The sequence below is a fragment of the Maylandia zebra genome, linkage group LG6 (assembly GCF_041146795.1).
Source record: "Maylandia zebra isolate NMK-2024a linkage group LG6, Mzebra_GT3a, whole genome shotgun sequence".
Lineage (NCBI taxonomy): Eukaryota > Metazoa > Chordata > Actinopteri > Cichliformes > Cichlidae > Maylandia > Maylandia zebra.
The window spans coordinates 29,146,583-29,172,019 of record NC_135172.1 but is presented as its reverse complement, the minus strand read 5'-3'; the positions used below and the strand labels follow the sequence as shown (position 1 = coordinate 29,172,019).

Genomic DNA, 25,437 nt, shown 5'->3' with positions numbered 1-25,437 from the left:
GACTTAAATAGCTAATCTGCTGGGTATATAATTCAAAATGCCTATACTTTCTTCATGTATGTTCTTTCCACAGCATGACATGTCTCACATTTGTTTCTTTTTTAAGCACACAGTGCTTGCTGCACGCTTCAGCAATTACCCTGGACATATGAGCTGGCTGCCTCTGTCCCTTTTTTGTTTTGTTTTTTTCCTGGTTGTCCGTCGCATGGTTGTATTAAAAAGGTCCATCCTCGGTGGCCAGTCGGGAGGTTTGAAGACCGGAGGAAGGCGGGGCGAGTGGGCGGGGTTAGTGTTTTGGTTGGTCGGGAGTGACGTATCCGGAGCGACTTCCTGGTCTGTCTGCTCCCTGGGAGGAGGAGACGGAGACTGCAGTGTTGTTAGTTTGAACAAAATGGCTGCGAGACCACTGTCAAGGAGAGCTCACTGAACGCCTACCATGAGTGTCCGCTCCGCCGTCTGGATCAACACAGAATGTATTTCCCCGGAGTCGCTACTCATTTTGCATTTGCGGTAGCCAGTCCGTCGCTAGTCGTCCAACCGACGACTTAAACAACAACAACAAAAATCTTTTGCACTTTAAAACAAGTTGGGTGGCTGGCTGACGGCCGTCGGCTTGCTCAGCGAGAAGTCATCGGCGATTTTTTTTTTTAACGAAAACTGCCTGATTTCTCTGGTTTGCAAAACCTTGCAACGGTCGACGACTTACGACGCCAACCAGCTAACGTTAGCTTACATAATTTAGCTGCTTTTAAAAGTCATTTTAATCGTGTTCGTATTTTTTTTGTTTTTGTTATTAGTGGTGCTTCGTCCGCTTCCCCGCCCCCTCCCCCCGTTAAATCGTGACGTTTTAACAAATTGTTTTTTGGTAAAAATAATTTCACAGCGTATGTGTTTTGGGTTTTATTTTTTAATCTTTTTTCTTCTTGCTCAAAGCATAAATTACCGTACTTGCTGTGTATATATCTGGCTGAGTAGCCGTTGTTTACCTCGGTATCTTGTCACCAAGCTGCTACAGCAGCAGTCGGCTTATCTACCAAGTCTGACTTTAATTACGACTAAATCTCTGCTCCATCTCTTTACGGGTAACTTTAGAAAAGACATCGGAGAATGCTTTTATGCATTTCCCCCCCCTGCCATGCATCGACTCTTAACTGAAAGCTGCCAAAGCTGTGATTAAAGCAAGGTAAGTTTATACATTTAATTTATTTATATATATTTTTAGATTCTTGGCAAACTGATGAATAATGTTAATCAACGTTTGGCAATCAAAAATTGTAGCGGCAGCCGAAAAATGAAAATCGCCGTGTTCCTCTATAATTAAGCTAAAGTATATCACTCAGCTCTAGTCTCATTGACATACAGACTAAGCCCGGTTAACAACAGCGGTAATGCCCCGGCAAACGCTCAAGTACTACATCATTAAAACATCCATTAACAGTTTACTAAGCGTGTTTGTTTTGCCCAGATTTCTGCTCACATTGTTTATGCAGGGCATTCTTCGGCAAAGGAAAACACTGATTGAGCCGAGGTATTCTTAGATGTGCCTTTAGACACGGGTTTGATGACTAATTTTAGTGTATTTATTTGAAGGGTCTTGAATATGTTGGGAACTTTTGTGTTATATCATAGCCCTTTTATGATTGGCTGAGTGCGCTGGAGCACACTATGTACATGTGAGTGTGTAATGTGATGGTTTCTTGGAGCCACTGGGAGAATTGCTTTGCCTTTTCCAATGTCTGTGTGGTTATTAGAAGGTAATGGGGCGCTAATTTTATAGTTATAGTTTGATTGCAGATAGCACAGAGTTGCATTAGGGCTGTAACACCTTTTTATATTTTCGTTAAATGTTTTAATTCGTGCCTATCCGATGTAGTTACACTTTTCTTAAATGTGGCAAAGGCACAGTCCCATTTGTTCCCAATTTTCGCTACGCTTCGGTCTGTGGTTCAACTGTATCACATTATGTATCTTGTACACCATTGTACATTCCACTACACTAATTCTTAGTACATTATTAAACATAGCTGTCCTGTCTCTCTTCCCTCCTTTCCTCCACACCCCTCCTTCCCAACTCGGATTGAACTGTCGCTTTCCATTGCTTCCCCCCCTCGTGCATCCTGTCCCCAGGCGCTGGAGTATAGCTTTTAATATCTCCACCGCGTGTCTTAATTGAAGTACATAATTTCCTGTTCAATTTCAAACCCCCTTTTCCTCCACCCCTCCTCTGACATCTCTGTCACCACTGTCTTATCTCTACCGTCACACATCAGTGAGGTGATGAAATGAAAAATGTGCCCAAGCTGTAGTGGCACACCGTACATTTGCAGTCAGATGGGGATGGTTTATTTTTGTGTATGATGGATATATGCACTGTCTGTGAATGTAAATATTTTTGTGGCATATTCAGCCAGTGTCTGCACATGTGCAATGCCTTTCATTTTTTTGGCCATGGGACTGTGTGACTATTTATGTCTAGCTCAATACCTTTGCCATTAAGTAATGCCCTCCAGTTGTTAATCAGGACTTGAGTGCACCCTAGACGGCCAGCTGACAGACGGGCACAAACACACAGCCCTTTTTTGCCCAGAGCTAAGGGTCCTTCAAGGCTGATGAGCATGCAGTAAGGGGATAGCTCTGAAAAGATGTTTTGGGGGGTGTCCAAAATGAGTGGAGAGAATAGGATGCTCTTCACCGTGGAACAAAAAGGAGGAGGGAGTTTAGTTTTTCTTAAATACCATGCAGTTACCTTTACCATTACCAGACACAACTGTAACTAGCACTTAAACCACAGCAAGTGGTTTAAGGCACTAGGGTAAATTTTGGGATTGCACATGGACCTTAGATCACCATTGAGGGGGTCACTCCTTAGGCAGTGCATGTTATGCTGCAATGAAGGTGCAGGTTTTCTGCCAGAAGCAGTCAGGAGCAGTGTGGAGTATCTGGGGGTGTAGCACTGATTTTTGCATGCCACTGTCCACTGTACTGTGATACTGAGGGAGCAGTGCAGTAGTCTCTGTGTACATGCAACTCTAGCAACTGTTGCTAATGAAAGCAGACAGAGAGAGACACTCTGGGGAGTTTATTCCCTACTTCCAGCACGAAGGGAAAGTACTATACCAACAGTATTGAAACATGTATCGAAATACGCTTAATGTCATTCACCTGCAGCAGTAAATTAGGTAGTCTGCCCTGCTGGAATTAGTCAACATAAGCAAAACATTATAAGTTGAACTGCCGATGGGAAAACAGTGTTAAAGATTTGCTTGGTTCCTTTTTACTTTTAACTTTAAAAAAAAAAAAAACTTCAATTCATTTGAACTGTATTTATGTGTGGAAAGTGGTTAGCCCACTGTCACTGTTAATGTAACAGTTGTAGTATAAAAATAACCTAAATGTATTAAATATGCAGAAAGTGTGGCATAAATATTGGTATATGTCCTATTGTCATTAAAACATTTCTGAATTAAATTAGCTCGGTCTTGTGACGTTTACCTTAGTCCCAAAATGCAAAAGGATTCAAAATGAGAAATTTCATCTCACAGAGGCTCAGACTCAATGAATTGTATTACTTCTTTTGCCTTTTTGGCAGCATTGCAGGCAGGAAACACATTACCCATGTTGGCTCTGGATCTAACCAGGCTTTAGGCTGTTGGCATCTAGACACTGTTTTGATTAGAGTGTATTGTAACAATGCCGGGAGGACAAATCTTGGCAGTAACTCCATCTGCAGCCCCTTATCACTAAAGGGGCAGGATCATTTATTTGAAAGGAAACCCAAGTTGCTTATCCTTAGTTGACCCTTTGCAGACAAAACATGAACACCAGTGTAAGTTACTATCATTAGCCTTGTTTCCACTGCAGGGCCAAGTGTAAATATACTGTATCCACCATGCATTTTTCTGTACAGTGGTAAAATAGTTTATTTTCCTTGTCAGATATTTTGTTGTGGCCCTGGTGAAGCCCCCTGTAGTTGGACTTGTGTGTTGCTTCTGTTGTCAGTCCTCTCCCCCTGTCATTGACCCTATCCCAGGCTTTAGTGTGGTAGTTACTGAGCCTGTGATTATGAGGCTTTTCAAACAACTGGCACAGTCGCGATAGATAACGCGCTTAACACCGCCGCAGGGTGCTCCTCAAGTAAGGGTACATTGACAGTAGAATCAGCTGGATTGAATAGGGGGCTGCCAAAAGCCATTAACCTCTTCCTCTGCTCACTGTATTGCTATTCTAATGTCAAGGGGGGCAGGATCTAGATTTACCAAGCAATGGTGTTTGGTTTAGCCATTGTACCAAATGAGTAGTGTTTATGTGGGCACACCCCTAAGGGGGGAGTGTGTCTGTACTTTGTGTTTGCAGTTGTAATAACAGAGCACCAGAAAGTCATAAATGGTTACAGTGTCCTTCGATGGATGTAAACTAGAAAACAAAGCTTTTTAGGTTACATCCATCCATCGTGTAGACCAGGCTTTACTGTTGTTTTGGTATAAGATGGTGATCTCATGTTATGATAGATGTGATCTCCACGTCTTACACTCTCATACCCATATCTGGCATTTCTTGTGAATTTGCAAAAATTGAAGATGCACTCTAAATAGGCATGGATGAAATTAGTTTAAGTTGTGAGTAAAAGGTGGCAGTTTAAGGAATCTTCTTGTGATTAGTAGCCACACATACAAACTAAAGGGAGGTGGATGTGTAATTGTCCTCCTTATCTAACTTCTGTGCCAATTGAGGGGGCAGGGGCTTTAGGGGCCCACCAAGGGTAAGCTAGGACTGGGTGGAAGCAGGGGGATGGGGGAAGCGAAGCTGAAACCCATCGAGCTGCTGCCTGAGAGTCTTGGCAGGGATCCAGGGGAATGTTCAATGTGCCGAGGTTTGGTTGAGGCCCCGGTCCCTCCCTCTACTTCATGTTAGCTAATTGGAGAGACGTGGACAGAAGGAGATTGGCATCAGATAGAAACTGACAGAGAATATGCAGGACAAGCAACCATATAATATTCCCATTTCCTGCTCAAAATCAACAGACATCCTTCCTCATTATGTAACAGGACTTGGTCCCTACAGCACTAACAAAGCTTTCAGTTATGGCAGTGTAAATCGCACTAGCATGCACTAGCTCTCCCTTCACTGGGGTCATGGCTTTGGTTGATAATCCACGTCAATTCTTACCCCTGAACACAAACTTGAATACAATCAATGAACTTTATCCGTCTGCTTTTACTTTTATTGATGTATGGATGTAAAGTGGTTTTCACAGCTCAATTTGCACTTCAATACATGACAAATTATAACAATAGGAAATAAAAATAAATCATGTTTGTTGGTGGCAAATCAGGTCACCTTACAACACAAAAACAACAAGAACAGTATTAAAAGGTAGGAAGAATAAAAACATATAAAACAAGATAATAGCTGATATGCAAATTAGCATAGTACAGTAGGCACAAACCATTGAAGGCAGCAGGAATGTCATTTTGCAAGTATTTTTCATATTTAAATATCTTTATTAGTAGTTTTCTCAGTTTTTTCTCAACCAATAGCTGCAAGACATTTCTGAGGATTGTTATTGGCCACATAGACCTAGGGTGGGTATTTATTCTTATTAGATCAGTTAAGCCAATTTTTACTTTAAATTTAAAAAAAAAAAAAGGTCTAATGTTTCATTTCACTTTGATAGATGTAGGATTTTTTTTGTGTCAGAATATCTGTATCTCATCTGCTGTCCAAACAGAAGGAGCTGTTGTGGCTTTTTCTGCCATTCTTTTCCTCTAGGCATTGTTCCTGCATCTCTTTGCAGGCTTGCTTCTCACTTTCAGAGACTGACTGATTGCTTATACTGCTGGCAGTCAGTAAATTGCTGATGGGACATTGTGTATGCCCGTGTGCTTAAATATCAATCTTTTCTGAGTAGAACTTTGTCTTTTCAGCCTTGGGTGTGTGATCATTTGGTGGAAAGTAGGGAAATTTTGGTTAGTCCTCACTTCCTGATATACCTTCAAAGGACTCTTTGATGGTTAAGTCTCAGTTTATGACTCAGGTTAGAATAACATTTAGGTGTGGGTAAGGTAGCCAGATGTACTAGCTGACAGAGACAAGTGCCACTGGCAATGGTAGAATTGCTGGTACGCCGACAGTGCAGTCAAGCTATAGAAAGCACTCAAAAATAAACACATACACCAACACATTCAGCTTGACAGCTTCTTCTTGAATTCACTAAGCTTTAGCAGTGGCGATGGCAAGGACCAGGCTTTGCTTAGTCTTGTGTATTGTGCTGTTTTTCAGTTTAATGAGCTGCCACTGTGTTAAAGTTTCATATCTGCTTGGCAGAGGCAGCAGCCAAGACTGTGAGAGAGAATTTTCTGGAAGCAAACCTCAAAGCTGTTATTTATAGTACAACTGACTCCTAATATGTGGTTGTTTGACATTTCTTCCTCCCCAGTATTCCCCCCGCCGAACCAAAACACTGCTCTTCAGGGGCCATCTCTTCTTTACAGGTTTTACCAACATACAATATGTATTCCACAATTCACTGAGCAAGCCTAGTCTAATAGCAATAAAGTGCACTGTATGTTTTCATAGACCATTTTGACCACCGGCTGTAAGCAAAGCCGACATGCACTGTATGCACAGGATGCTTACAAACCGAGCACTCACTGAGACTGAAGGATAGAAAACACAAGAAGATTGTTATTAGCACTTACCAACCGTGGAATTTACAGGCTTGTTTTCCCCAAGCTGTTCAGGTTGAGAAAACACAAATGCACTCCCACACACATTTGTGGAGATTAGTTGGGGTGTGTTGCAGTATTAGCAGGTATTGAGGAATTATTCCCCAGGTAAAGGCTGCCTAAAATGTTCCATGTAATAAGGCTCTGGAGAGTCTCATAGCTTCCATAATACGACAGGAATGGGTGGTTTTCTGAATGGCAGCGGTGGCAGATTTACCACAATCTGTGGTCATGAGTCTTGACTCTGTTATTCTCCCCCTGCCCCAAGAGAGGAAACTCCTCTTCCTACTCTTGTGTTTGTGGTGTTGTCTGTAGCCATTCCAAACATGATTCTCCATGTTTTGATTGCTCTTCTTTTTCTTTTGAAGTCCTGTGTCTCCCTTTCATTGTAACGCAGAGAATAACATTAGCACAGTTATCCTCCATTTTTCCCATTCTCTACCAGGCTTGCATTATCTTTTGCCCTCAACCTTATTTTTGCTGTCTGGTTCTTTTGACACTAGTGATCAAGGTGTACGAATATTTCAGCCCCCCCCCCTCAAACTCCACCCCTGTCCTCCAGTCTCTCCTTGGTCTGCCAGCCTCAATAGAGCTTCATTCAGTTTTGTTTCCAACTCCTCTCCAGTGAGGATTCTTTTGGTCTTTGCCCTTTTCCAGCAGTATTTTTTCTTTCTCTGTGTGCCCTGTCTAGTTCTCTGGCGGCTGTCGTTCTTAATTGGTATTGCTCTGCGTCTGCTTTCATCCTCCGCCTGCTCCCTCCCTTTCCTCCATCCCTCCTCCCTCTTTTCTGCATCCCTGGCGGAAGAAGACAGGCATCAGACTGTCTGGTCCCGTGTGTGTGTCTGTGCTTTTATGCATGGTTGGTGTGTGTGTAGTGAGTTTCTAACCTCTTTCCTGTATAATAGCATGTTTCTTGTCATGTCTCCTCCTCTGTAACTTATCCCCACATATAGAGATATTAAGCAGTTGTATTTAGCATAGTAAGAAAGGGGGATCCTGCTTGGATATGAAATCATGAGTTTCCAGTGGTCAGTTTGGTCAGTAGTCAGTTATAATAGTTATAATACACAATTGAGCTCTGCAGTTACAACATGGAGACACATTAATTTTTATTTTTTTGTTGGGTTAAATGCACCTTTGCATTGATTTTTGTCTTTTTATCTGCAAATCTCCATATGTCATTTAACCATATCTTTTTAAGGGGAAGAATATGAGCTGATTGCTGGTTATTGGCTGTGGTGTTGCAAGTCCCTTTAATTTAAGAGAACCTTAAGTGACACACGCTGGCTTTGTAGGTCATTAATGTCAAAATGGGAAATGTTTCCCTAATTGCAGAGTCTTACTGCCAGAGGGGGTAAACCTGATGCTGGGGAGTGTGGCAGAGAGCGATACAGCCCAGAATCACTGCTGAAGAAGTGCTGCTGTCAGCAGTACTGAGAAAGGGGGAGAGAGGCAGGTAATGCAATATGTAGGGTCAACAGAGGTCAGGATGGAAGCTAACTTTGACGATGACTACATAAGCTCAAAAGTCAACTGCCCGCTCTCTGATTTCACATTCACATGCTGTTAGGACATTACCCTAAATGATATTACAGAGTGTGACACATAGGAAATCAGGATAATAACTTTGTTGTTTTAATACTTGGACCAGTTTTTGTCCAACCCTCATAGTGACAGCAATACTTGTAAACAGACACTAGTGCAATCTTTTGTGTATAAAGACTATCAGGAGGAGCTGTAGTAGAAGAGACTCTGTCACTAGCAAATGAAAGGAAAACAAAAATAGTTTCTGTCACCTAAAACTCCTTTGTCCATTTCTTTCCTCCAGTCGCTCCAATTTGTTCCATCGGCAAAGCTTTTCATTCACTTTTTTCCTATTCCTATTCCTATTCTAGATGTTTATAGCAGTGCAGCATTTTCTATTATTTTCTTGTTAGGTGGCCAGAAAGAGACTTAATACTATACTTAATAATGGTCTCAAATACGGAAGAGAATTAATAAAGAGTAAGATCACTTCACACTGTTGTCAAAATAGAATTTTTTTTGTTGCACATTTATTTGAAGTGGTTTCAGTGGTCATTTTTCACAGTATCGATGCAGCATTATCAACATCACGAAAAAGGAATAGAATATCATTAATCTATTGGTATTGTGTCAAATGTAGAAATCCCAGTATTGAAATTTCTAACTTTCCCACTCCTATCCACAGTGCACATATTCCATACCGTTATCTGTATGCACACTGGATCACACAATCACATCCACACATAATGGAACCCCTATTTATTCCCTGAGGGCAGCGTTCAGTGGGGCTGTTTGATATAACGATATATATCGGATGACAATATAAAAACACCTATCGTTTCATTTTATGCTATTGTTTGTTTCGTGGTGTGGCAAAATAAACTGTTTACGGTAATATTTTTTCATCGTTTTGATGGTCACTGTAGTGGCTATATTAATTTCTTAAAGTACTCTCTTTCTCTTATATGTAAATAACCACACTACTGACGGACAAGCGCCTGTTTTTATGCGTTGTCATTAGCAACAACGACGGTAACACCATCGCGTGTCCGCTTGTTTATGTTCCACATAAACCTTTCACAATAAAGCTCAAGATCCTGTTGAGACTTTTCAAAATAAACAGAATCACGTGAAAGAGCAGATTATTAACGGATTAGAAGTAAAAAAGAGCCGCCAGGTGCTAAAAAATAAACCTTAGACTCAAACGTTAGAACAGGCTTTTACCCGCAGCACGCCGTGTAATAAATACAAAGAAAACGGCGGCCGTTACAACTTATGTCTAAAAATGTATAGTTTCACGCATTAGTTAAAACAGTCGACTCCAGGTAAAGGACGCGCAGCTGGAAACACTTCACGCAAGTCGAGCTGCCCGAGATTCACAGAATTTACAGAAAATGTTAAATTTTTGTGATTTATATCGTTATCGGGACGATAGAATTCTTATATCGGGATATGAGATTTTGGTCATATCGCACAGCTCTAGCGTTCAGTGAGCTGTTGAGATAGCACAATGAAAAATGGGATTGTGTTGAGTGTATGCGTGAATGTAAGGGAGAAAGGAAGAACAATGAAGCAGGAAAAGGAACAAGGAAGCTAAAATAATTTCCCCCAGGGATCAATAAAGTATTCTGATTCTGATTCTGAAAAAAAAAAAAATACAGTTGGAGGAGCAGTAATGCAAGATCTGTATGTTTGCCCAAACCCCTTTATATGATTCCTCTTCCGTTGCTGCCATAGAGACATTACTGCACCATCAGACTGTCTCATTGAAGCCTCTCCTGTCTTTGTGATTGACAGCTCCCTCCCACTGCCAGTGGGCAACACAGTGGGAGACAGGCCTTCCATTAGTCTTCTGTTAGGAGAGTTATGATTCATTCATATATTCAGACTTTGATTCATATCCATGCTTGTGTAGGCACTTTTTATATTTAGTGTTTTGTTCAGTTGTGGTCGATAACACACATTTATCAACATTGGGATTTTAACTAATGATTTTTCATCATATTGATTATTATTGTGCTAATTGTTTCACTAAACCAGATATAATGTCAGTCTTATGTATGTATGTGAAAAAATGCTTTATTCCCTTCACTGAATATGACACATGCATTGATGTCCATTGCACTTGGTGAAGCCTAAAAGCATGCACACAGTCACTGCCTGTGTTCTAGCTCATGCCTTTAATAGTTTCCAGGAGCTGTCACTAAAGCTGAGCCAAAGCAGATGGAGACTGAAATGAAGTACTTAGTTTCCCCTGAGCCCTTAGGCTAGCTATCTAGCTAGTTTGGAACCACACTCCCACTAAAAGGAGATCTTCGTTAGAAGAACTCGTGCTTTATTTTGTCTGTTGGCCTTCATGTTTTATTCCTTTTGCTCCTTTAAATCCTTTCCTCTTTTTTTCCCCTTGACTCGTTTGTTGTTTTTAAGCCTTCTTGTTCACACTCACTTCATCTCCCCCTCTGTCCCTTTCCTTTTTGTACTCGAGTAGTCCTCCTCTTTCACCTTCTACATTTTAGTTTCTGATCATGAGGGAAAGTGTTTATCACAAGTTCCTGGATTGATTTTTTTGTATGCAGTGATGCTTGTAGATGGAAATGTTGTTTTGTTTTTTTTTACGTTCTCTGAGTGCACTTTGGCCCTGACTTACAAATGGCTCATAAGGAAGGTACTACAAGTTAATGTGTGCTTTTGAACATGCTTGAAATCCCCTGAAATTAAAAAAAAAGTAACAGAAATATTGCATTACCATTTAAGTTCATTTAAAGTTTAAAAATGAACAAAACAAACAATTTACAGTGTGGGGCCAAGATGTTTCTGAATAACTCTTGATGTCCAAAGTCTACAATGCAGATCATACCAGTTATAATGTGTAGAAGTATTCCTTAATTGTGCTCTTCTTTTTTTCTTTTTTACTCATCATTCTTTCCCCTTCTTGTTGAACAGCTGAGAGAAGCTAGCAACAGAAGAAAGAGAACCATTTGATGGAAGAAAAGAAAAAGAAAAAACAAGAAGAAAAGACCAAGAAGGAAATTGCTCAGAAAAAGGTGAATATAAAACCCCTATTAAGGCTTTGCAGACATGTGAGTGCTAATCAAGTGATGCTGACTTGTCCACCATTTTTGGACATGTGACAATCATTGTGATGGTCAAGTTAATAACCGGCAAGTCAGACAGGCCTTTGGACCAGTCAGTGACCCCCTGTCACTAGGGAAACATGTATTCCCCAACCTCTTGGTAAAAACCTCCTTGTGGTTGCTAGCATATTGCTGCAGTCTTGTTTTGAGTGGAAGTGGCAGCCTTGTAGCCTGACCAGCTACTCTCTGAGCTGTGCTGAAACCGTAAAAGTGTGATGCACAATGGAAATTTACAGTTTGCCCTCACAATAAAAGTTGCACACTTTGAAACATGTTGGCTGCAACGCCGAAGTACAGCTTTTACTGTGAAGATGAACCCTCTCCATTTCTGGTATATAAAGTACTTCCACTTCTAGCTGGCAAGTATTTGCAGACGAACATGAAAAACTCTAGGCAACCATGGCCATCTGTGAGCAACCAAAGTACCACCTTAGTTATGACTGATTTCACCAAGCAACAGCCCAAACATCCAGCGACCTAACAAACAGTGATTGTATCATGTCCGATATGTCTCGCACAGTGTGCGCATGACGTCACGTGAGAAACCTCAGTGCTATCCATTACACACACTTTTCTGTTATTAAAATAGATAGGATACTAGCCTTCACTTAAGATGCCCCTGTGCATGGAGTGGTTTTATTGTAAGTGCTTAATGGTTGATTTGTTGAAATGTAGGCAGCAAATTTCCATTAAAGGACCAAATGACTACTTCTGTTCACTGATGTCTTGAAACGATAGGCTCACTTTATTCGGTAGCACTAGTCGTTTGATTTATTTGTGAACATCATACTTAAACTATTCATTTCCTAAATCAGTTTCTCTTCTCCTCTGCAGGCTGCTGATCAGAAACCCAAAGGTGAGTGTCATGAGCAGACAAACTACACCCTCTCATATACTTCATTTTCTAACACTACATTCCAGCCACTGATGTACATTAATCAGCTCTGATTAATACATAAAGGCACACACATTATTTATGCATTATACACACGTAGCATTTAGCATTCTTGTACACAGATGGACACACACATTTTGCACATGCATGCACAATTGTGCTGTTTGACTCGGCACACACACATGCAGACGCTCATTAGAGCAAATACAGGGGCGTTTTAATGCAGAGTGACGCTCAGTATGCCAGGAGCACCAGGCAGTGAGGCGTGAGGGGACCCAGACAGCTCACTGAGTGTGCTGTAGGTAAAGCGATGGGGGGATGGGCTATAGAAAGAAGGGAGAGGATAAGTGGGATAAAAGAAGCAAATGGTGTTCAGCTGAAATGCAAAACTAAAGGAACAGTGTCCTCATATCCCCTCTGCAATTTCTTAAGATGTTAAAATAGTTTCTCAGCGTTCTTGTTCCTGTAACAAGTTTGTAATTTGGATTGTTTAAGTAAGACATGTATAACGATCTGTACAGCCAATAGATTTGCATGCTTTTGTTTTATAAATAGATTTCTAAATAGAGTTCTACTTTAATGCAGTAGCTTACATCCACATGCATACCGGTATAAAATGAAATATGGAAGCGTTGTGTCCCAGCTGTCTGCATTAAAAGGAATGAACAATTGTTAGTTAAGAACATCTAAAATGCTCCATTGCCTCCATAATTTGCGATCTGCTTTCAAACCTGAATTTTCATACATCATGGACGAGGATAATTATCAAGCACACCCTCCCGCTTTGTTGTCACTTAGCAACACAGTGAGGTTATTCCTGTGTTGACACTTAAAAAAATGCTGTTAATGCTAAATACCTAAACTAAAGGTTTCTGTTAATGCATGGTAGTGTTGGATTGAAGATGGCAGAAGATTTCATCCTGTCTGGGTTTTTTTCTTAGTGTGTCTCTTAGCACCTGCACTTTGCCAGTTTGAGCAGCAGTTTGGCCATCTGGGTGAAACTGTGAGGCTTTAACAAAGGTCACCACAGCTTGCCTTGGACTCTGACCTGCCTATTTAATTACCCTCCCTGTGTTTCACTGCACTGTCTGTGAGTTTGACCTATTAACCAAGTTTCAAAGCTGCCTACAAAGCTGAATGCATCCAATTTCAATAAGCATTTAATGCCACTGTTCTTCTGCTTCAGTGAGAGATTAAAATATCAGACTCCTCTAGGGCTACAATTCAATTCAACATTTGTATGACTTCTGCTTGCATAGTACTCAGATGGGGGCTTGTCACAAATATTAACAAAGAACATCAGGAGTGAAGAGGCACATTTTATAGTGGGTTTTCTTTTTTGTACACAGGACATATTCACTGAGATCTTTTCCAGAAACAGTTTGTACTAATATACGTTACTTTCACACATGTATGCTGGCATTTACAACAGAAAATGTATGTTTTGGTCACTGATGACGCATTAAAGGCAAGCAGGACTGCTGCACGTTTATTTGTTTTCTCAAACTTTACCAATGATCCGCATAATGCATTAGACAAGGAGCATGGAAAAGATTATGTTGTTAGGCTGTAGCCGTCCACCTAACCACAGGATGTGGCCAACAGTACGTGTCACATGCTGTTTTGTGTTGTGAAAGCCTGCATTGTTTCTTTGTGCATCTTCCTATTTGTCTTCAGAGATCTTGTATTTAAATATGAGGCAATACCTTTTGACCAGTAATGTGTTTTGGCCCTGCAAATCTGCAGCTGTTGCTATTTTTTTTTTTTTTTTTTTTTTTTTTTTAAAAACCAAACCCTCCAATTTAGTGCACTGAAAGTAATTAGATGCATTATATACATGAGCAGAAATGTGCTATAGCCACCGGTGGTGCTCTGAAAAGCATGTTTTACAGCCATCTTCACTGTGCTGCTCAGTTCAGGAGCCCTTTTTACTAACTTGCTTTAAAATGTAGGCACTATATATAAAGCACATCCTGCTACACTGATGTTTCCATTGTTAGATTTGAAAGCCAGTGTGCCAAATAAATGTCTAAATAATGAAAAGCATAGCACAGTCTTCATATTTTCTTGCTGCGCTGTATGAACTGTGTATGTTGGATGTGTGATGCAGCAATTGAAATGCCAAGAAGGGAAGGGGGGAAAACTCTTTTTAGGAGAGAAACCCATGGATTAGGGCACAGTTACGAAGGGAAAAAAGGGAGCGAGAGAGAAGAAATAGGAAGTGTAACGAGCTGTTTTGGTTCCACATAAAAGCAAAAATGAAGAAAGGAAAAGAGGAAGGGAAGTAATGAAGCAGCGAGCAGCAGACAAGTGCCAAAAATGACCGTCAAGAGTCAATGACGACACTAATATAGCAGAGGACTAATGACATGGAGATTTATTTTATGGTGTGTTTAATGAGAGAGAGGGAAAAGGACATGGGATGAGAAACTGATTGCGTTTATGTAGTGGGTAGTCATGCAAACAGACAGATAAAGAAAGTAGGTGAAAGAAGACTAATCGAGAAATCAGGACTTCTGTGAGTTTGCTTATAACCTCCCATCTGCAATAGCTTTTAAAAGGAACGTGGCATCAACTAGAATGAGATGGGTTTTCATGCATGACACTAAATAATAGAGGTGTAAGTGTGTGTGTGTCTGCTCGCGTGTATGCACGCAAGACCGGGGAAATCGGTATGCGGTAGTGATTTGTGTCTTTCCATCCATATCAGTGCATTCTGTCTTCCTTATACACTTTCAGAAATTCATAGTCACATACACACTACCACTCCCCACCCTCTCTGCCTTTTGCTGCTTTCCTCTCTGCAGGCCTCCCTGGTCCCAGGCATTTCAATTTGTTTGCGGTAATCGATCTCGGCCTGGCGCGTTCATATGTATGAAAATGAGATAAAGCTTCGGCGCACTGGAATTAACTTCTCTGCCCCCTATTAGGCATGGAGCTTCACAGAATGCAAGGTTCCAGGAGGCAGTGTCCCATTGCCCCAACCCACCCCCACTCCCTCCTACACACACACACACACACACGCACAGACAGGCTGGACCTCTGCCTATACAGAGCCTTTCCATCCTCCCCCCTCTTGGTCCCCCAGTACCTCGGAGACGCTGATTATTCACCCCCAGCACAAACGCACCTTCATCACAATCTTTGCTCCTGCTGCAATCACAATCAGTCGATTTGATTGCTACACATATCTACTAACCTTGACAAAAGCATGTGCACATACACAGAGACACAGGGTACGTAGTGAGTTTGATACCCACAGCCATCAAAACGTGCTCATTGCAGCGACTTGGAGCCTTTCAATATGTTTTCAGTGAAGGAAGCTTACATTGTTTAACTGCAAAACTGCCAAGATAATAATGTCCTTGCCAAGATTGCTCTTAGCATGCACAAACACATGTGCGGACATACAAATATGATTGAATTTGTAAGAAAACATGGCCCAAACAGGAAGTTAGACAAACGGAACTCAAAAATACAAAACAAAAAAAAATTAGAAAACTACATTTAGAAACAAAAAGCCACAAGGAACACCACGCTGTGTCGCTTACATTCCTACTCTCCGATAATCAGAAAATCTGCAGTCTCTGTTTCTCCTGCTTGTGTGCTTTTCCCTGATGAAAGGTTGGAAATTTAATGTGCTGTCTGTCAGTACCTCGTTCCTCACTCTCCTCTTTGACCATGCTGTTACTTCCGCCTGTTTCATTACCCTCTACGTGTCCCAGCGACCGCATCCGAGGAGAAACATATTTACACGGTGTCACCATGGTGGTAACAGCATTATGTTTTCAAAGTGGCAACAGACACACATAAACACAAGTGTGTCCTTTTAATACCGCATTGGATTCATTCGCAATTTCACATGCTATTAATTGCGTCAACACAGCTCAAATGGAATTTCATGAATTGCAATCTAATTAGAGGCTAATTTACTTTAACATTTGGGCTGCTTTTTTTCCGCTGTTAAACACATTTCTAAACACTGAATGAATTAATAGTGAATAGCTTGTGAATTACGTCCTGTGGATTTATGACTGCCAAGCATAATTGTTTTTCCTTTACCCCCTGTGTGCTCACCCCACATGAATGTCAAGTGTTAGGGGAAAGTGAGGGATGTAGGAATGGACCAAGGGAAGCGATAAAGGAAAACAAGGGGGACGCTCAGACTTAAACAATGCTCTCCTCCCTCCGTATTCATGTTGTATGATCACTCACAAGCTGCTGACAAGAGAGCCTCACATACCTCCCCCATCACCTTGTTCTCCCCCACCGGAGAGCTGCTTTATGTCAAATACCAGGCAGATTAATAGGATGTATCGAGAAGGATATGAATGACACTTAAGCCTGTTTTTGAAGCGCGAGGTCTATGCCAATTTGTTTGTTTAATGTTGTAAAACTGTCTGGTCTCCCCCTCATATGGCAGCTTGCTCCCCCAAAAAGGTGATCTTGTCCATATGGCAATTTATACTTGTAGCTGACTTACAGTTCAAGTTCAATGATGTCCATAATCACCGTGACCCATAGGTTTGGGAAGCCCAGTTTTAAGTCGGACTTAAAACTGACCTTCAGCAGCCAATACTTCATCCAAAGACTTTATGGGTGCCTCCCATGTATGCAGAATTAATAATTAAGGGTTCTGTACTTGATTGTTTAGATAGTTGGGCATAGACGTCTATGGGGATTGACTTGTTTTTCACCCATGTAAGTGGTCTTTTGTATAAAATGTAAGGCAATAATGTCTGGGACCTGTAGTCATAAAATACCTATGTATGAAAACATTCTTTTGTAGACCCCCAATGAGTTCTGCTCAGATTGTTAAACTGATACTCAAATTGAGCTCCCTTGACTCTAATAACACTAACATTATAACTGGGGCAGACTTTGTTCCTCATTTATGTATCAGCCTTTAAAAGTTTACAAACCTTGAATCACACTATGGAGCTATCAGAGCCAGAGGGATTCACAGCCGATCGTTGCACTCAGGCACTGACCTCGGAGAGAGGTGTAGTGCGATCTCGTTAAGGCTTTTTACCTCGTTTGAAGTTGGCTGGTATTAGGGTTAAAAAGCAAAAAGGGGTTCTTGAGGCCACTCTGTCATAATACTAACAAGCAGGTGAGACACGGCTGAGATGAACCTGGCACAGCCAGAATATGGCGGCACTAATTATGGAGAGAGTGTAGAAGAGGCGTGGTGGGAGAAGGGGTCACAACAGGCACATGGAGGTGCATTAGGCAACTGTCAGTCTCTATAGTAGTGGTCCTTTTATAGGATGGGTGAGGGGTGAGAATTTTCTCTCTCTCTGTGTGGTTTTTTTTTTTTTTTTTTCTTTTCTTATACAGACAGATGGGGCTCTCTATAGACACACCCACTTGACCATTTGAGTGCAAAATCGGACACACGCACATGCATTTGCCTGTAAGTGAAGAGTCATCTCATCGAAACAGCCAAACCTAATTTCTTTGTAGAACCAACGTCTCTTTGCAGAACATTGCCATCTGCTTTATACTCACAATGCTTGTTGATTATATTTAGACATTTATTACACTTGCTATAGAAAGTAACAAATTACAGCAACTGGCGTCTCCAGGTAAACAAGAATATTGTGCCAATTGTGAGAATTGTAGATGAAATGCACAGAGCAGTGTAATGAAAGGAGTCCTGATCAGATTTCTGGGGAGGGACTTGACTCTGATGTGGTGATTGTGGTGTTAGTGCCTCTGCTTACATATTGCCTGCAAATTTAGTCTGTGTTCCACTACTTTTGCTAGGGTATAGACATGCTTTCTTTCTTTGCCTTGTTTACATATGCAAAGAGGAAGCACTGCAGCACACACAGTCGAACACAGTTTGTAAAAAGTTATTGTGTGTAATGCACTTTGTAACCTTCCAGGGGTTTTCTTTACCTTTTCTGCTTCTTGGATGTTGTTACATTGAGAAATTTGGCACCGTGTAGGGCATAGAAGCCTGTGCGTTGCGTCTGTCCCTCCCCCCTCTATAAACATGGCTGCATAATAAAGTGGCTCAGCAGACAATAGAAGAGATCTGTGAACCTGCACTGCCTGGCACTAAGCTCAAGGAGCAAATCAGTTCTTTATAATAGCAGATACCCTCTTTTTGTGCTTCATTCGTGGATTTTCAGTTCTATATGTGATTTTGTTATAAACTTCAGTTTGCGGCTGAAGTTTTTTGTTTTTTTTAATGTTTTTTTTGCAGACTATTCTTAAGCCACTGATCCTTTTGATTGTGTAATTAACCATTTAGTGAAAAGAGTTGCTTTAATTAAAACTTTGGTGCGAGGTTGCAGAGAGTCCTTGAGCTGGAGGGTTTAATGGAATTTGCAGGGCACTTGATACAGATGCTTACTTAATTGGCTCTCATTTTCAGGTTCAGTTAGAGGCACTAAGGGCCAGACCACCACATCATAAAAGCCTAAATTTGGTTTTCACAGCACTAGTTGAAGTTTCAAATAGTTTTGTATTTACAATTGCTAGTAAAACAGTTATTTCCAATAGTCCATTTGTCTTTCCTTGCAGTTTTAAAAATTAGTTTCTTATCGAGATATTGTCGAAAAGTTGTAGTTTGATTTTAAATGCCCAGTAAATATGTCTTCAGATTCTTTTAAATCCTGCTTGTGAGTGAATATTTATAAAATGTTTTCTTTTGCTTTTTTGTTTTTTTAATCTGAGTTAGAATCTCTAAGAAAAGATACTGGACCTTTTAGAAGAGCTTAATAAACAGTGAATTATAAATTATGAATTTATTCAGTAAATTTCATTGCCATTCCCAGTGAACCAGCATATGCTTCACTTTCCTCTTTTAATCTTTTATACTTATACACTTATCCAAGGGACCCCCTCCACCTTCCACACACACACACACACCTCTTATTTTAATTTTTTCTCCTTGGCTCTCTTTTTCTGTAAACCCCCCCCACCTCTTCAAAAGCACTTAACCATCCATCATGGATTAGGAATCTCTCTGAGCAAAATAAAAGACGTGTCTCATTAAATGTATTTATGTTTGTGCAGGGTAGAGGGGAACAGTGTCTGTACTATTTTTCTCACCTCTTACGCACTCAGACAGCCATTTTTGCCGTCTCATTTTTGTCTGTCTACACACACACACACGCGCACATTACTTCCCTCTCAGGAGAGCATTAATTCTCATTCTCAATTCTGATGTACTTATTAAATACAGATTACACTGAGGGTGGTTACACATTATCCAGTTTGGAAGTGTTATAGAAGAGATGTTTTTTAAGCTTCCTTGCAAGGAAGTTTTGACAGCATGATTTAAAAAAAAAAAAAAAAAAAGTTTAATAGTTATTGTATATGTGTGAAAGACATTGTCTTAAAGTACCCTTGTTACTACCACAACAAACAGATTGTATTGTTGTGTGTGTGTGTGTGTGTGTGTAGCTAATCAGACAAAAAAAAAAGATTTTCCTTTTTGTAACAGAAATGTGGAGAACTGGAAGCAAAAGATGTATAGTAGAAACTTTGGGCTGGAGTTTGAAGAAAGACCAAAGAGAGAAGAAAGAAGGTATAAAGGCAGGTTGAATGAAAGGTTGAGATTCAGAGTGGAAGGATAAGGAAGTGGAAACAAGAACATGGCAAGGAAAAAAGACAGAAACAAGGCATGGGTGAAAAGAGACAGAAAGGCTAGAGATGAGGGATCAAGATGGATAAAGGCCCTGAGGGAGAATAACATAGTGAGCAGTGAAAGACAAGGAGGCATGGAAAAAAGGAATGGCAAGAGAGTGAGCGAGCACTGGGGCTACGAAGTAACCTGCTGGTGGGAAGATGAGGGGAGAAACGGGTGGAAACAGTGGGTAGAACAGAAAGGGAAGGGGGCAGGGCGGCGTGTATTCACCATACCGGTGTACGATTGGCTGAGACAATGTCAGGCGGGCAGCGCTGAATTAAATCAGATGTGCGTCACCAGCTGCAGTTCCAAGCCAACAGCCAACCACATACTGCTGGAAGGGGGAAGGTTCTTCTTATCCCTGTCTCTCTCACAGGCTCCCTCTTTCTCTCTTTCTAAAAACTCAATTGAATTGGATGAAAACAACTATGAAAGTGTCTTTTTGCCTGTATGTGTCAAATACTATGCAAAATATAAAATTCTTACCTTAAATGTGCGTTTGTATGCCTGTGGAATAACACTCTTTGTGTATGGGAAGTGGATGTTTTTTTAATTTATTTTTTAAAAGATCATTATGTTTTGATTTCAAATAAAAATAATACAAATACTTAAAATACTCTCTACAGGAAAAAAACATATATTAGTGAGTGGTTGTAATTTGTATTTCTTTCTGATACAGATCAATGCAAATTCCCCTGCTGTTAGTGTGTTTCAGCAGGTAGGCACCCTGAGAGGGCCTCTGTTTTCAGCTGTGCTTTTGGACAAGCTTTTGGCAGCCACAGCGAATACCTCTGCACTCTGATTTATTTTAACCTCCTATGCGGTAATGTTGGCTGGTGTGTGCATGTCACTGTGTGGTTAATTACTACCACTGCAGTATAGGCCTGCTGTAGGAGTAGTTTAGACTCTCATACCAGAGAGACTGAACCCCTAAATATAGCTGCAAGCAACTATGGTCAGAGTGCAATAACCTTCCAGCGTTTGGTGATCTCAGTGGGCAGTTTGACCCCATCTTATCTGAGTGACCTTATAGTACCATCTCACCCCACTGGAGCTCTTCCTTCTCTCAGACTCTCAGAGTAAAATTTGAAATTGAATCTAATTTAATTTTAAATTGAAGTTGAACATATTCAACCAATTCACACGTGTAGTATTTTGGCAAACAGGACCTTGAATCTTTTTATCACTATAGAAAATGTTTATTAATTACCAATGCAAAAACATGATTGTCAACACACCCAATAAGGTGAGCGTATTGCATTATATTTTATTATAGGTTTATTTGTGTATTTACATTTATAATGTTTAAATATTGAAAATGTAGGTCTTAAGTGGTTCTCTGCAAATATATTATTTGCTAAGTGACATGTAACTGAGTAATAAAAGCAGTCGCCTCTGTGGATGACCTCCATTTTCACCTTGTTAGACTGCACCTGCAAACCGGTAAGCCTTATTCTGCTCTGCCACCAAAGTGAGCTTTGGTTGGAGCACTGGCCTTCTAGTTCACAGCAAATCTCAGTAGCAGAACAACTACTAGAGTCTGTCCAACCAAGGGACGAGACCCTCTTTGGGCAAAGAGCTGAGTGATATTGGGGAATTCCCCAGCAGTGCCCTGACTAGAGAGAATGCAAAGGTAGGGAAGGACACAGCACATTTTTTAGTTTTAAAGGGACATGCCAGGGTGTTGTCCGTTAGTAAATCAATCACATGGGTTTGTTCTTTGACGAATATAAAAATATAACATTAGTTGCCAAGTATAGATCTCAGATAATGAGTTGCGGCCACAGCTCTGGCCTAATGTAACTAAAATGAGCAATTTTCTTTTTGTTTTATTTCCTCCTGTTTAATTCTAAATTTTGGAGGTACACCGGATAGTTAAAAGAAAATGTTTGGATGCAAATATTATTGTAAAGTTTTTCTTAGCTTGGTCGCAATATAAGAAGATGAGATCACTCAATTATTTTTAAGTAGATAGGCATTTGCAGCCAGTAATGATAAGAATAAGAAATTCATAACTAATTTAATTAACTAAGTAATAAAGAAAGAGAATGTAAGTAAATACAGATAATAGGATATTTGCAGCTTGGACTAATTAATTTCTATTCCATTTATTTTTCATTCGAACAAACTGGCCATCCTACCTCTACAAATACAAGAACTGTCTTTCTGTCCCTCTCCCACTCCCTTGAGTCAAGGCAGTCTCAGCTGTTGTGTAGAATGGTTGTGTCTATCCAGGGACTATAGAAAATAACATCATCAACTATTCATCATGTATTTTCCCTTGGACCAAAAAACTGTAATTCACAGCAGCTATTGAGTTACAAGCTATTGATGTCAGTATGAAAGCAAATATTTCTGTGCAGCAGGAAATTGTGAGGTAGAGTACTTATACATGCTACAGCCACAGACTCACACCAACAAGCTGCTCAGTTCCCATGACGATAAAGAAGTGTGTAATCTTACAGCACCCTGTAGAGAAAACTTTAGCAAAGCCAATCTGTTTGGTTGCTGACTATCCAAGTCCTACTAATAATAACACCTTTCAGGCTAACACTCGATTAGATGGCTGGCTGGTCAGTGTAACCACAGGGAAAGGTTCAGACTGAGGCCAAACCAGCAGGGAAGGGAAACGTGTGTAAGTGTGCGTGTCTGTGCTGGGAAAGGAAGAGATAGAGAGGCGAGTTTAATTAGGAGAAAAGGAGGTATCTCGTCGTGTTTGTGTGTTGGTGTTCTTTCAGCAGAAAAAATCTGACCTTTTCATAGATTGCATCTGGGTCAGTAACATATGCTCAACAACAGGCTACATGAGGCAGTTAACTTCAGGTGATAGTTCACAGGAGAAGTGCAGAGAAAAGGTTAGATTGCTCACTACCTGGATAGTACCATAAATAAAATGAAATGCACTGAATTTACAGAAACTGCATGAACATCTATTTTTAGTAAACTGTCTTTAAAGCTTTTTTCATCAGACTTCAAGTGTCATTAATTGTAGTTAAGACCATTAAATATGCTAGGATATAATTTGATAAGATGACAAGTTTAATGTGCTGGCATGCTGTGGGCTATACATATGGCTCTGTTAAAAAGGTTGACAGCTCTCTTATAAAAAAAGAATAGCTCTATATTTTCAGCCTTTTTCAGTGTTGGTACTGCCCAGACAAATAAATATCTTCTGCTCTGTGTAGTATTAATAGTGACTTAACCCCGACATTAATACCTTGCTACCTGCATCTGTCTTTCTGTGTGTGAATGCTTGTGTGCCCATGTATTGTATCTGTCCAGTGCCAGAGCCTGCTCCCACTAAGCCCAGTCCCGGCCCATCCCACCACCCCGCCAGCCCCACGCTGCCCCTCTCCTCCTCCTCCTCTTCTTCTGGCAATGGCAAGCGCGCCTCCTGCAGTAGCCAGCTCCTGACTCAGACTCCCCCTCAGCAACAGTGCCAGTTGTCCTCTGCCAGTGCTCGCTACCCACCCAGAGAGGTGCCCCCGCGCTTCCGTCAGCAGGAGCACAAGCAGCTACTGAAGAGAGGCCAGCCACTGCCAGCAGGAGCCCTCAGCACTCTCACTCTCTCCTCCTCTTGCTCCTCTTCCTCCTCTTCACCCTCAGCATCTTACTCTTCTTCTACGAGTACCAGCAGCACTACCACAAACTCTACCACGTCCACTGCGAGCAAACACCACCAAGGTTTGTGTCAGTCCAGTAAAAAACATTGCGGCCAAATGGCTTTCTCATATAAATATATATATTTTTTAGTGGTTGCTTTAGGGTGATGTTGTGACTTTTGTCCTTGTTAGATGTGCATTTTAGTGAGTTTAAATAATACAATACATATACATGATATACAAAAACCCTCCTAAAGCATTCAGGAACCATTATCCATCTTGGGATGGATTATGAGAGAGAGATGTTTGCATTTGTAGATGTAACTTCATTTCAAACTTTGCATCCTTTTTTCTTCTTAGAGACGCATAAGAAAAGCAGTACTGGCAATACAGTAAAAACAGTGATTATAATTGCACTTTCTCTGTCAGCAAATGTAATGACAAGACTCGCCACCTAAAATTTTGTGGGTAGACTGACCATATTAAAACGGGCCTCAGACTTTTTTAGTTGATTGCTGCTTTTTTCCCCATTTCCCTTTGTGGCTATTCTGAAGTAGTGAGGTTCTGGTACTTGGATGCATGTTTTCAAAGCATGTCTGTGTTTTCTACGTGTATTAGTGTGAATAATGATACTTATAACGGTGACAATTATGTCTTTTTTTTTTTGTAATCAAAGGCCATCTGGGATATTTTAGTGTTTGAAGAACTTGGTTAAGTGGTTTTAGCCTTGTGCACTGTTTTTAAAATCACCAGCGGTAGGCTTTTAACGAACTCTTTGTTGGCCCTGAAGTTCACTAATGTTGAACCTGCCTTGAGGGGCTCATTATACAGTGGTTTGTGTGTATTTGTAAGCAAGTCATGTGTTCTTAAATCATGGCCATTTATATCAATATTACAACTATATTTCTCTGGTTTTGGACATGAGCATTTTTCATACAGTCACTTTTTATTTTTCTTCTATTTATTAAAGGAATCTTAACCATCTGTTTAATGTACACAGATGCAAAAGTGAGGGTACTTCTCATCCTCCAACGTAACAAGCCGTAGCTTTGAAGACACAGATGTGAGGCTACCTCTGTAGAACACCACACATTGTTTGAGCAGGATCTAGCACGAGCATCTGCTTGCATCTTTGTTGAGCTTCTTCTCCTGTCTCTTTTTTTTCCACTCTAGCTTTTGATCATGCTGCTCTGTGCTGCTTTTCATTATTGTCTCTAAATTTGCTGTGCGAACACGGATTACTCAGTAAACAAATCTGCAGCTGCTGCGGTGTATGGTTAGCTAGCCAGGAGGCTACAGTCCTCAGCATTACAGTCAGCTGGTCTTTCTATGCTCTGCTGCTGCTGCTGCTGTTGTTGTTGTAGTCAAGTCTGTGCCACCAGTCACAGCATCAAACAAAGGCTTTAAGCCTATGCAGCCACCCAGTGACACTCTCTTTGCCAGAAATTGTGCTTTTCAGTCTATTTAGTCAATTTACTATGTTTGGATGTTATTTTTCACTATGTAGCCATTTGATGTTGTTTCACAAATAGTGTTATTAGTTTTTTTTAACTTATTTTTTAATGTATTGTTTTTAAAAATATAATAATAGAGCTAATTAATTTAAAAAAAAAAAGAAAATAAGAAGATCAAAAAATAATTCTAATATTATGACATCATATAAAAACACAGAATCTATATAAAATGGATTCATTTTAATATTGTCTAAAGAATTTTCACAGGAAGTAAATTCAAGGCAACTGCATCACTGTATTTTTTAAATTCAGTAAATATATTAAATTGGTGCAAAAATTCAACAGATTCAATCTGTCGGCACAAATTTCTTTTTTATTACATTGGTAATAATGTTTTTTTTCTCTATGCACAGCTATTTACTGCAGTGTTTCTTTGGCTGTGGGCCAAGAAAAAATTT

At 40.4% G+C, this 25,437-nt stretch overlaps 1 protein-coding gene across 3 annotated transcripts in view; it reads left to right on the top strand.

The window, feature by feature from the left end:
• Positions 1 to 359: 359 nt before the first annotated feature.
• tnrc6c2 (trinucleotide repeat containing adaptor 6C2) overlaps positions 360 to 25,437 on the top strand; it is a 54,492-nt gene continuing 29,414 nt past the window's right edge. The window contains exons 1-4 of one of the 3 annotated variants that reach the window (XM_004567800.4): positions 360 to 1,183; positions 11,193 to 11,293; positions 12,218 to 12,239; positions 23,206 to 23,607. In XM_004567800.4, the coding sequence (XP_004567857.1) occupies positions 11,231 to 11,293; positions 12,218 to 12,239; positions 23,206 to 23,607 (487 nt within the window). In that variant the 5' untranslated portion in view covers positions 360 to 1,183; positions 11,193 to 11,230. Of the gene's footprint in view, positions 1,184 to 8,072; positions 8,182 to 11,192; positions 11,294 to 12,217; positions 12,240 to 23,205; positions 23,608 to 25,437 lie in introns of those variants that run through there. The other 2 variants (XM_012923724.5, XM_004567802.4) reach the window with 2 other exon arrangements.